The sequence below is a fragment of the Hypomesus transpacificus genome, chromosome 6, assembly GCF_021917145.1.
Source record: "Hypomesus transpacificus isolate Combined female chromosome 6, fHypTra1, whole genome shotgun sequence".
NCBI lineage: Eukaryota > Metazoa > Chordata > Actinopteri > Osmeriformes > Osmeridae > Hypomesus > Hypomesus transpacificus.
In genome coordinates, this window is record NC_061065.1 from 415,648 (window position 1) to 428,395 (window position 12,748).

General features: G+C 41.7%; 1 protein-coding gene and 1 long non-coding RNA gene across 2 annotated transcripts in view; one reads left to right on the top strand and one right to left on the bottom strand.

The window, feature by feature from the left end:
* Positions 1-4,982: 4,982 nt before the first annotated feature.
* LOC124468928 lies at positions 4,983-6,516 on the top strand. The gene is made up of 4 exons (XR_006956247.1): positions 4,983-5,242; positions 5,819-5,912; positions 6,075-6,139; positions 6,259-6,516. It is a non-coding gene; the product is annotated as an uncharacterized LOC124468928 (long non-coding RNA).
* A 1,997-nt stretch (positions 6,517-8,513) lies between these two features.
* vps37d (VPS37D subunit of ESCRT-I) overlaps positions 8,514-12,748 on the bottom strand; it is a 36,019-nt gene continuing 31,784 nt past the window's right edge. The window contains exons 3-4 of the mRNA XM_047022248.1: positions 11,939-12,021; positions 8,514-9,545 (exon numbers count right to left, since the gene is read on the bottom strand). Of these exons, the coding sequence (XP_046878204.1) occupies positions 8,988-9,545; positions 11,939-12,021 (641 nt within the window). The 3' untranslated portion in view covers positions 8,514-8,987. The remainder of the gene's footprint in view (positions 9,546-11,938; positions 12,022-12,748) is intronic.

Genomic DNA, 12,748 nt, shown 5'->3' on the forward strand with positions numbered 1-12,748 from the left:
TTGCTAACTGTATATAACATTTCACTGGGTCTTGCAGCTGTTTGATTGACTGCAATTATTATCAAATGTTATGTTCTACTAGTTACTAGCTAGTCATTTGCCTATTTTAGCAAGTCACAGTATTTCCAAGCCCTGATAATGTAACCGAGAAGACTCAGTAAATAATTCCTCTTTCAAGTAATAAGCCCCCGTTCAAGTCAAATTAGCTGCACGGTCTGTAGAGATATTGGGACGAAGCTGCAATACAGTACATAACAGAAAGTGTTACATTCTGCCGAAATTGTGTAAATGTTTAATGTAACGAATACCGTTTTTTATAACACCCCAATTGTTATCATTTGTATAATATTACAGCTCATCTTCGTTGGTCAAAGACACAATGTTTACCCGGACGTGACTTTTGTGCATAGAAAAGTGAAACGTAAATGTAGGCTAGTGTAGTGCCTCAAAAAGTAATGTCAGGCACTGAATGATCACTAGATATAAAGAAAACATTGACTTCCACTCGGTGCTATTCACTGACAGTAAAAATAAATTGTATATATGCACTGCTGTTCGTAGACAAGCTCCAGAGGTCGTTGCTGCGTTGCTAAATGATAGCAACTCACTAGGAGGACACTTCATCAACTCTCGACTCATTCTCCTCGGTACAATGAACCGTTTAATAAATTAATCATTTAATAAATGGTATATGAATCATTTATTTGGCTTTGACGGCCGGCTGCAGGCCATCATATACATTTAGTGGTTCTTGCCACCTCTTCTTCATCCTGGTCAGTCACCATAGTTCTAGTACTAGACTGAGGCTACTGCTCCACGACTCCAACGTGGACGTCATCGTCAAATTGCGCTAATATGCTAATGCTAACACAAAAAATGACAACAACTGGTCTTTAACACCATTTTGAGACACCATTTGGAGATTTATTGTATAATATTCATATCTTGAGTGCTTTAAGTACCCATTAATCGACAGTGGTGGTTAACCTGCCATACGGCCTTTAAACATACTGCGAATTCTTTCAGCTGCATTTCCTTTCCCTGCTCTCCCTCCTTCTCTCTGTCACTTACTTACGCGTCTTTCTCACATACATAGTCACAACGTCAGCACACGTTAGCAACGATGCATACATTCGCCGAGTAAGACAGACAGCTATATCTGCGAGCATTCAGCATCAGCTTAAGATCTAGGAAAGTTCAGGCTACTTTTCGCTAGGTACCTACGAACATGTCTTAATCGAAGGTTCCCCTTCGTTCTTTTGGTGAGAAGTCTCAGGAGCTAGCTACTTACCCGTAGTGATGGGAAGTTCGGTTCTTTTTACTGATTCGGTTCTTTGAATCTCGTTCAGTAAAATGAACGAATCTTTTTTCGAGTCATTTGTTCATTTCAGGGGGGGGGGAGGGGGGGGGGGGGGGGGGGGGGGGGGGGGGGGGGGGGGGGGGGGGGGGGGGGGGGGTTGGGGGCTATACGTCCACTGCAAAGGACGTATAGCCCCTATACGTCCACTGTAGGTTAGTGCATGACATGTGCACCAGCAAATACTATTTCAAAATAAATTCCTGCATTAAAATGTATCATGAGTTTGTATGATTTGGTCATGTATTATCACACTAGCATTTAATTATCACGTCAAACAATTACACTGCACTAAACTGTAAGTGTAAATGTAAAGTGAAAATAACAAAACCAGTCAGTATGATGACTTGAGCGAATATCATTCATTCACGTCTTACTAAAACAGCGGCCACGCGAAAGGGAATAAGGAAACTGTTTCCTCTACTAAAAAATACAATGCGGGTCACGTGAAAAAAGGATCCAAAGACTCGTAGAAAGACCGAGTCGGGGAAGGAACTAATCATTCGTTTCCTCTGGCTACAGAGTCTATGCAGGTCACGTGAAAAATGATCCAAAGACTCGTAGAAAGACCGAGTCGGGAAAGGAACGAATCGTTCGTTTCCTCTTGCTACAGCCTATACAGGTCACGTGAAAAATGATCCAAAGACTCGTAGAAAGACCGAGTCGGGAAAGGAACGAATCGTTCGTTTCCTCTTGCTACAGCCTATACAGGTCACGTGAAAAATGATCCAAAGACTCGTAGAAAGACCGAGTCGGGAAAGGAACGAATCGTTCGTTTCCTCTAGCTACAGAGCCTATGCAGGTCACGTGAAAAATGATCCAAAGACTCGTAGAAAGATCGAGTCGGGAAATGAACGAATCACTCGTTGAGAGGACTCGTTACTCCCGAGTCCTTATAAGGATTCGTTCAAAATGAACGAATCGTTCACGAACGACACATCACTACTTACCCGGCGTCATGGAGCCGACCAGTTAAATAGTTATTTAGCACTAGCGTTGCTACGTGCATATGCAGAAATTATTTGTTTGTGGTTGATTTTGTGAAGGTGTGAATAATTTTAGATGAATATTTAATAAAATAAAGTTCTGTGTAACAAATTATTAACGAAGGAATTATTTTTAACCCCCCGTTTGTCTGAGGGCATTACGGATGGCATGACTGCGCATCAGCCAATCGGAACGCTCCTACTAGTAACTTTGAGTCTTGTTTTTAACTCAAGTGTTGTCTCATGTGAGGCAGTTGTTTTTGTTTGTAATAAATAATCAAGTGTGATGATGAAGTACGGTATGGTTATATAGTACAATTTCTTAATTAAATTGACTATATTTACTATATCAATTACTATACCGTGATATATACTGTAACCGTGATATAAAATTACTCATACCGTGATAGGAGATTTTGGCCATATCGCCCACCCCTAATATATATATGTACATATATATATATGTAATGTTTTTTTATAAGAATAGACAATTAAATCTATCTAGATAAACTATGCTGGGCCTGCTGAACCTATACTTCTTCCACAGGTACTGGTCAGGGAAGCATTACTGTCTTTGAAGACCCTTGGGGCTGGTGGGATAAACGCTCTTTGTATAATCTGAGCACCTTCATCCACCACAGGCTTGTCAAAGAACGGATACGCCATAATTGATTGTAACTTGTCTTGAGGCTCTGCTTAGTTTCTAAGGCCATATTTTATGTCAATTAACCAATGGCTTTTGAAAACAGATAAAGTGACATTATTTCTTAACTTGTTAATTTAAAGTAATATATTTTTGGGAGATGTAGGCCTAAACACGTGAATCATTCATGTTTGCACTTCAAAAAGTCTGAATTTACGTTTCCGAACACGGACTAAAGTGCTTTGCGCGCAGGAATTTACTCGACGGAACTGTCTTTTGAGATTCTGTTTCCGCTTATTTGAAATTATTTGCAACACATTTCAGTTTAGCTTGACTTCTAATCTGACACGGATCAGGCTAGTTCCGAACCTTGGTTACGTAGCTAGAACTAGAATAATCCACTTTAATGGAATGGAACTCTCGCTAAAGTAAGTGAGACTTGGCGAAATAAGTCTCGCTTACCCTTAATCAACGTTGATGGAACACCCCCCTGTAGTGTAGCCTACTACTACACACTGCCAGTGGGCGAGCCAAGTCTGTGACTCTGAGGCTAACGTCAAAACAAGACGCGGTCTCACTCAAATTCCAAGTTTTACACAAATCACAAAAATATGCTGACCCGCTGGCTGGCAATCGCCATATCTTTAAAACACTGCTCTCCATTTTGATGTAGAATTGACCCTGGTACGAAATTAAGAAAATACTCAACAGACTCAGATCGACAACAGCTGCTGCAATCGTCCATGGAGGCTGTTGGGGATTAGCCTGGCTGCCAGCCCAACTTCTCCCCGCCCAAAAGAAATTTGTTCGGGAAATTGGGTCTGGAGGGTCTCGTATTGGGGACCAACTACAGAAAACCAGAATCTGGGCGAACCAATGAAATTGCCAGGGCGGGCTTTATACGATGATGGACAGATGATCAACAGTAACGTAATCACCCACGTCACAAAAGAGCGCTTAAGTTGAATTTGTTTTGAACAAACATGGCTACCGCTGGAGATCTGGGATGTTGTGATTCTGCCATCGAGTCTGTTTTAGAAGACATCGACAGCGCATACATTTTGAAAGAGGAACAGAGAGACGCAATCAAGGCATTTGTCGATGGAAAATATGTTTTTGCCGTCCTTCCTACGGGATTCGGTAAAAGTTTAATTTATCAGCTGGCCCCGATGGAGTTGTAATCCTAAACGGAGAACTTCGTATATGCATTGCCCTTTATTGTTTCGCTCAAAAAGGTTGACCGTGTGAACAAGTACTCTCCCTACCCTTAAATTAATTTTACAACACCGGCAAAAATCGTTTGTATTCATTCTTCAAGCATACTTCAAGTCTGCTTGTAGTTTAGTTCTGTTGACAACAACTATGCGGTGCTTAACATACGTCACATACTCTGTTGCTCTGATTGGTTGTAGATCTATCCAATTGAGCGAAGAGGCATCTGTTTTCCAGGCTCGTTTGAAACACGCCCTGTAGTCAAAGCCCAACGGAGAGTTCTCAGACTCATATTCTGACTAGAATTATGAGTATGACAACGTCAGGCTAGTTGGGGATCTCACTAGCAAACAAATCAAAGTTTTTACAGCAACCTGCATTAAAATATCACCACCTGGCTGTCTTCACAATAGTCATATCGTCATAACATGTTCCTCTTTCTGTTTTTTCGTGTAAAATTTAACTCTAAAATTACGAAAATACTACTATGACGCTTTCTAGCATGGCTGCCGCCTAAAAGACTACGCAGTCTCACGGGCGACCCGCACTCGCTCCAATTACAAAGACTTTCACGACTTAAATCAAAAATCCGAGATTGAAGTTCCACTCGAAATCGCTTTCTCAACAAAGAATTTTTGGGGGTAGAAAAGGATTTTTGGGGGTGGTATTTTTCATTCATAATCCAAGCTCCAAATTGCGTGCTACAACGTCTCTATCACCTTGTATCCATGCGTCGTTGCTAACGTGTGCTGACGTAGTGACGTAGGCTAGTGAGTACCGTTTGTTGACAGAATGCACTGTTTTGCCACAAAAACGTTGTAACATCCTAAACTGGAGTAGGGGGTACCTTCAGAGCCGGAGACCCCGGAGGCCCCGGAGAGCCGGAGAGCTGCAGTTTCAGGACCGCAGTTCTAGGACCCTCGTTTTATCTGACAGCGCCACGTAGCGAATAGAATAAACATGGACCGGAACAAGATAATATTTTCCTGCAGTAGTGAATATTGTAGGATTACGGCTCAGAACAAGATGGACTAGAATCAGAGTGTAAGTAGCTAATGCGAATCGCGTATGGTTATGTATAAACAATTCTGGTGTCTTGAATTGTACAACGTTAGCTAGCTAACTTAAACTTTGCTGTCAAAATCATTTCAAGACACTGGAGTGGTTTTCAACGTCAAACAAACTACTTCATTAGCTAGAGCTAACATTCAGTAGTTATAGCCCTAGCTAGCTAGCTCTACACACATAGATTTTAAAAACAAACTGTAAATTGTTACTCTGTTTATTTCTTTAATGAAACAGTAGCGCGACGTAGCTTATGTAAATCAAGTATTGTTCAACATATTTAAGTTAGCTAAACGTTCAAAACTATTCTGGTACAATTATCTGTTCACTTATGATAATTTTATGAAATACAAACTTTTAGACTATTTTTATTTATTTTTTTGAAACCATAGTGCCAAAATGCAAGCCCAACTACTGTAGGTGTCTCATGATAAAGCCAGCACATTAATAAAACTTGAAAAAAAAATGATAGGTTAAAACTAAGTGGATTCGATCTGTCAGTTAAAAGAAATCTGCAGCCTACTGTCTTAAAAATTAACAATATAATTTTTGTAGGCCATCATATAGGCTACGGCCTGAGTATGCTGAGGAATCTGTCCCTGCAGGATGCAGAAAATGTCTTCATCTCTGGACCAGTTTATCATCGGAGGTAAGTAGAGAATGTACATTTTCTGCACAATGCCATACAACTTCATAATCTACTATTAATACCTGTATTATCAACCACTTAAGTAATGCTAATTAATGTACACTACTTTTTTAGGGTAACTGATATTTATGCTTAGAAGTAATATTGTCTGTACTATTTCAGTGAAGTGGAGGAGTTTGATAGGGGGATACATAACAATTGCGCACTGAAGGGAGACCATTCAACTAGTAAGTAGTGCTGTTACTGACATCACAATATGGGGTTTGAATATTGTACGGTCAGGAAAAGTCAAATATCCATAATGTTTTTTTATATTTGTTTTTCTTGCTTCTATCTCTCATTGAAGGATGAAGTTGTATGGAGGTCTAGATGGAGTGATATGGAGGGGATGGAGTGATATGGAGGGGTGATTGTCATTGTTTGACAATTATTCAAAATAAACTATGTATATCTTGAATCTGCCCTGAGAGTCAACCTTGTGTCTTGCCTCTCTAACATTACACATTTGTGGTTGAGATTGAGTGACTGCAAAAGCCATAGCAAATAGAATAGAACTTCACTCTTCCAGAACTTTGTGGTGTCAGACACATCCAAATTGTAGCATGCACACAGGCATGTGCAGTATTTACAGGAATATGAAAGATGATCTGATCCACTGATGTGATCAATGTTTTGAGTCATGTCTAACACAAAACATCATCTAGCATGCCCATCCACACCAAAGGAAACATCCTCATGCAGCCCATCCACCATAGAGGTTCACCACCAGCAGCAGAGGAGGAAGCGGTGGATCCTCCGCAGCACCACCATCCCACATTACTCAAAGAAAATGTTTTTTTTTGTGATGATGACATTAAATAAAATAAAGTATAACAGATTAAAATTAAACTTGTATTTCCTCAGATAACTTTAATATTTATGTATAATAGAGCATCAAATAAAATAATGAAACGAATCACAGAATACGTACATTGCATAAGTATTTTCACAGAACCCCGGAGTCAGGTGGCTAAACGGTGAGGGAGTCGGGCTAGTAATCAGAAGGTCGCCAGTTCGATTTCCGGCTGTGCCACATGACGTTGTGTCCTTGGGCATGGCACTTCACCCTACTTGCCTCGGGGGAATGTCCCTGTACTTACTGTAAGTCGCTCTGGATAAGAGCGTCTGCTAAATGACTAAAATGTAAATGTAAACCCTGTGTGTGTGTGGAATTTAATTATCTGCAGTATGAATCAAGGATTTACTCATGTTTAGTAGTTGTATTCTCAACAGATGTGGTTACATTATGTTAAAGGAACTAGAGATATTCCACAAACGCAAGCCTAGCATGTGCTTTTAGTTTTTCCAGATGGGAGAGATGATGCAGGACAGGGCAGCATCATCGAGATTTCTACACTTGTAGAAACTGTAGGCAAACTGGAGTTGATCTGCCAGGTTCTGGATTGTCTCGAAGTTACAAAAGTATCAGACATTCAAAACTCTTCATCACCACTGATGTAAGAGATACATGTTGGAAGTAATTGGGAAGCCTGGGTCTGCTCTTCATTGGAACAAGGCAGATGGCAGAGGTCTTCCAAAGAGCTGGAACTGTGTGTTCCAGCTCCTCCAAGGACCAGTTGAACAGTTCACAGAAGACAGTTGTTTGTAGCAGGTCTCCAGGAGCTTGTTATTACTGATGTTATCATAATGCTTTGTTGATTCTCACATTGGTTCTCTGTAGTCCCAGAAAACCTTTAAGGCCACTCCAGACATCACACATCTGTCCACATTGATATATTTTCCACCTTTTCTTTAGGCTATTTTAGCTTCCTTAATTTGCTTAGGCCTACTTCATTTTATCACATTGATATATTTTCCACCTTTTTTTCTATGTTATCTTTCTTCATTTGCTTACTTAATTTGATCAAATTACACTAGATCTTGACATCTAAGACATATGCAATTTTTTTTGAATTGTATGTGATTTTAATTTATTTAATTATCAAATATTTATTATTCGAACATGTTTTCAAATATTATACCTTTCTATATTATAAGAACATATTTTCAAATATTATACCTTTCTATATAATTGTGTCATCAAACATCATCACATGACTTTTCCTTGTGCCTCGCAAACCATTAAAATCTTGTTGCGATCTAGTGACACTGCCTTTCAATTCGCTTGGTGGCGCTGTCAGGGTCCTAGAACTGAGGTCCTGAAACTGCGGTCTTGAAACTGCAGCTCTCCGGCTCTCCGGGGCCTCCGGGGTCTCTGGCTCTGCAGGTTTATACTATTGCTAAACTGTGCAACGGAACGTAAATTCGAATAGAAGCAACGCCATCGTGACCAAGACGAACATTTTGACACCGACGTTGTGTATGTAGTCCAAATATTGACTGAGCCATAGGGGTGCGAAAATAAACAATAATAAATAATATATATGTGAGATAACAATGGTTTGTGCTTGTCAAAAGCAAGCACACCCCAATTAGCTTGTACACTATTTCCTTTCAGCATAGTGCTATATCTGTATTGTAAATGGCTTCAAGGCTATATAGATACCACTGACTGAATACAACAGTCAAATAAGGAACAAACAAGGATAGGTATATAGTAAAACACCTTGATTTGGACTTTATTGATCATCAGCAAAAACGACACCAAGCCATTTCAAAAAGCCTTCCAGTTTTCAGGCATATGAATCGACAATGAGGTCCTTTATGACAAGCTGATGAGACTAGCCCATCTGGGACAGTTCCCCACCACAGCTGTGCTTCACAACCCTGCATATCCCTGACAAGACATTCCCAGACATTCAAATTAAAATAAAACCGTCAACAACAAAAACCCACTGTCTATTTGTTCATCCGCTCACTCAATATCTCTCTTGGCTACACTTACACTTGTTTCATGGCTTCCCATGTTCTCCCTTTTTTTTTAGGTATGTTAACATTTGTGTATCATGGATGGTAGACGTCTGTTTCAGATCAATTCCACAAAAGGCTGTGAGAGCCTGCCGTTTGCGTGCATGAGTGGCACCCATTGTTTGGTTCCGTGTCTGAGGTGACCACTGGTTCCAACCTTTGGCCTAGTTATCGATAAGGGGGCTCTGGGTGGTGGGGGTTGGGCCTGTAGAGCTGCTGTAACCGCACTGGCCTCCCGTTGACCGGCCAACCACCGGGAATCTGTCCAATGACCCTGAGGCCCACGGGCTGGCCGTGTCCAGACAGCGAGGCACTGGAGCTCAAGATGTGGGCATGGCCCGGCTGAGGGTCCAGCGGAGGTAGACTGCTGTGGTGGGTGGGGGCAGAGGGAGGAGTGGCAGTGGAGGGGGGAGGGAGGGGGAAGTGGGGCAGCAGGATCGCTGGGGTGAGGCCGTAGCGGAGCTGGAAGACGCGGGGTGGGCCCTGGGCCACAAAGCCATTGGGACGATGAGGCTCCTGTTCCATTTTCACTTCCCTCTCTCTCTCTTTTCTTTCCTCCTGCTCCTCCGCTGTCTTGGCTTTGCCCGTCTGCCGCTTGGCCCAGCTTATGTCTTGGATTTTCTCAGCTTGCGCCCGGCGGATGTGGTAAGACTTCCTGGAGCTTTGGAAGGAGTCCATGAACTCCTCCAAGGGCACGTTCCCCTCCATTAATTTCTCTAGGATATCCTGTGAAGTGGGACAAATGAACAGGTATGAGGAGACAGGAAGTCAGACAAAAGGATTCTCAACCCCAGAAATACTTCAAACAGTTCCTCACATGTAGAAGGGGAATTTCATATGGCTTGCTATAATTTTCAATAAACTTACTTTTTTTTTTTTTTAAGAGCTAGCTTAGTCAATTTATATTATTGGCAACATATTTATTTCACCTGGCCTTGATACAGTACAACACTTAACAAACCTTCAAAGAATGACTGTAAATTGTCTAAGTTCCCCAAGTACTAGGCTGCAGACGGTCATCTCTGTCTGGTCCAGTATGTGGCCAGTGAATAATTTATGACAATCTCGTCTGCTGATCCCACCTCCCCAAAACACACAGAGCTCTCCTTGGCCATAGCCCTGGGGAACAACTCTATTAGCAAGCATACATTAGCTCCATGCACAAAAGGAAGTCCGGGGCCCCTCCTATATTGTTAGAGAGTTCCTCTCTCTGAAAATGTGCTGGTATTTCTGATGTACAGGACAGTGAGGAGCAACATAAAATTGAATGGGGAGAAAGCGGGGAAGACATGCAGGAAATGGCCCGGGCTGGATTCAAATCCAAGCTAGCTCCGTGGTGAAGGAGTTGGCTAAGGTGAACACTAGCGATTGGTTATGGCAGATCAGAGTGGCTCTGGGCAGATCCAATAGTTTTAAACTTCAACAGAGTACCCGCCTTCAAAGAAGTTAACGCTTGTCAATGGAGCGATCCCAGACCCTCTGTACAAATGAAATGTACGAGGGTCTGGTTAGGACCAGGCTACTGCAGTAAGGCCTTGAGGCCGAAATATACAACTCAGTTTTCACGGACACAGACACAGGGAACGCCCTCTCCAATGTGGAACACCCTCTCCGAGCCCCTGCTCTACGTGCACCTCCTGATTTTCCTGACTATAAGTCCGTTCGTCATTTTACAAATATCCCTTGGCTGTGATTGGTCCGTATTAAGAACCGCTTGTGTCAGGGGCGGGGTTGCCGTGACCAACAAGACGAACAGAGTCCTTTGACCGCCATTGCTGTACGTTTTTGTAATTTATATTTTAAAAATGCATTCTCAAGCTTGTGTCATTGCTTATTTTGACCAGTTTATTCACAGACGCGTTTCGGCCAAAGCCATCGTCAGTGTGTGCAAGTAAGCCATCTTCATTTCCTCATGTTAGACCAAAGCAATGTCCTGAAGTAAAGACCTTCAGTCACTTTTGAGGTTAGTGAAATCAAAGTTAACAACCACTTACAAATAGCATCTCAATGAATGTTTAGAGTACAATGTAATATTTGAAGCCCAACAAAGTGGGCAGACTAAATGTGAAGACAGTAACATGGTGTTCTCCAAGATGGAGAACCAGAAGCAAGGTAAGCATTTATGAAATTCATTAAGAATGTATTGTAAACAAAAGCTGTTGTAGTGCAGCTTATAGCAAGTCGTTGTACAAGACAGGCTGTTCAGTAAAACATGGCAAGCCACACGCATATTAAAGCGACTCAAAATAAAAGCTAGAAATATATGAAAACGTATGTAAGTTACATTCTCCTTAAACAACCCATTTTAAACTTGAAATTTAGAGGACCAACGCTGTAAACATTGTAGTGTTTGTCCATGCTGTGGCACACACGTAAAAGACAAATGTTAATCGTGGGGGGGGGCGGGGGGAGGGGCGGAAGTAGGTATGTGTACATTATGGTTCATAGTAAAAGACAGCTTATCTGCCTGTGTGGGATGCAGAGCGTTATTAATTAAATGTGTGGCCGATGAGGGCGTATAGCCAGATATTGGGGGTTGGTGGAGGCCGGGGAGAGAGACAACCGATAGCTGCAGCCACATGACTTCAGCTTCATTGTGTTTCCACTCTCCCTGGAATGCACAGGCTGCAGATTGATTTGAACGTGTACTATGCTATTGCTCAGCCTGGCAGAGGGAAACGGTGAAAAAAGCATAGGGTAATGTTCCCTGTATGGATTTTCCTAAACTGCATGATGGATAATGGCTGTCTTTAACTTAAATATATATTCTATATAGCTTGTTGAGATTACATCTACTGTATATCACATTAACAGTAATGAAATCGTTGCAACGTCATTGCAATGTTCTTTCCTCTTCAAATCGTATATTTATTTTTCAAAAAGCAACCATTAAGTGCCAAATCTTCAGGGTTGGAATGCTCATGATATTCATGGACTGTTCCTAGAACATGCAGTAATGTGTGAATTATTGGTAGAGAGCAATGCAGTGAAGTGTCCTTTCTGTTGAGTAGAGCGTGGGATATTCTGGGAAGCCATAGCACTGCTGATAACCACTGTCATTCCTATACTGTGTTAAGGGTAAGACCCAAACAATAAGAGCTTTAAAAAAAATGTTTTACCTCAGACTGTTCCTCAGCATGTGCCACCTCCTCTTGGAGAAGGTTCTGCACCCTTTGCAGACAGTACTTCTGTCTGTGGGCCTCTGCAAGGACAAAGAAACAAAGGATTCACAGAGAATGGCAGTGACAGACTGAGCAGTTTAAAACTAAAATGATTCATAAAAAGAGTCACCGTGGTTACATGGATTCGAATTACTGGCTTATTTGGATGGAAATAGAATTATCCCTTTCTTGTAAACACCTTTGTTCGAATAATTGCAGTCTGACTACGATCCGATCGACACCCCGAGATAACTCGGTCGGAGTTGGTTGATAATTCGGACATCGCATCCTTGTAAACGGTGAATTGGGCTATGAACTGAACTCTGCGTCTTTGCGGATTCGGTTTATTCACTGCCATATATATTAGGATAATAGCAGTTGCCCCAAAAAATAGCATTGTCCGAATAAAGCTAGATTCGAATTGATACCATCATGGAAACGTAGTGAGTGACTTATGAATAGCTCATAACTCAGGGAGAACTCGGGTCACCACTGGGAGGCCGGAGGAGAATAAATCATCTTAAACACACAAAGACAGGGGGTGAGTTATGAAGGTGTTGGGGAACTGGTGAAATTGCAAGAACCGTTGCCTGCGAGCAAACACTTCAGCGGTTTGCTCAGCTGAGGAGAAACCTTGAGCATTTCTGTATTTTCCAGTCAACCCAGGAGAGGTTTACACTCACAGCTTGTCTCTGCTCCCATAGACTAATGTTTGCAGTGTCATCACTAGGCCCTGGGGAAGAAAGCAATCATATACTATTAGCTGAA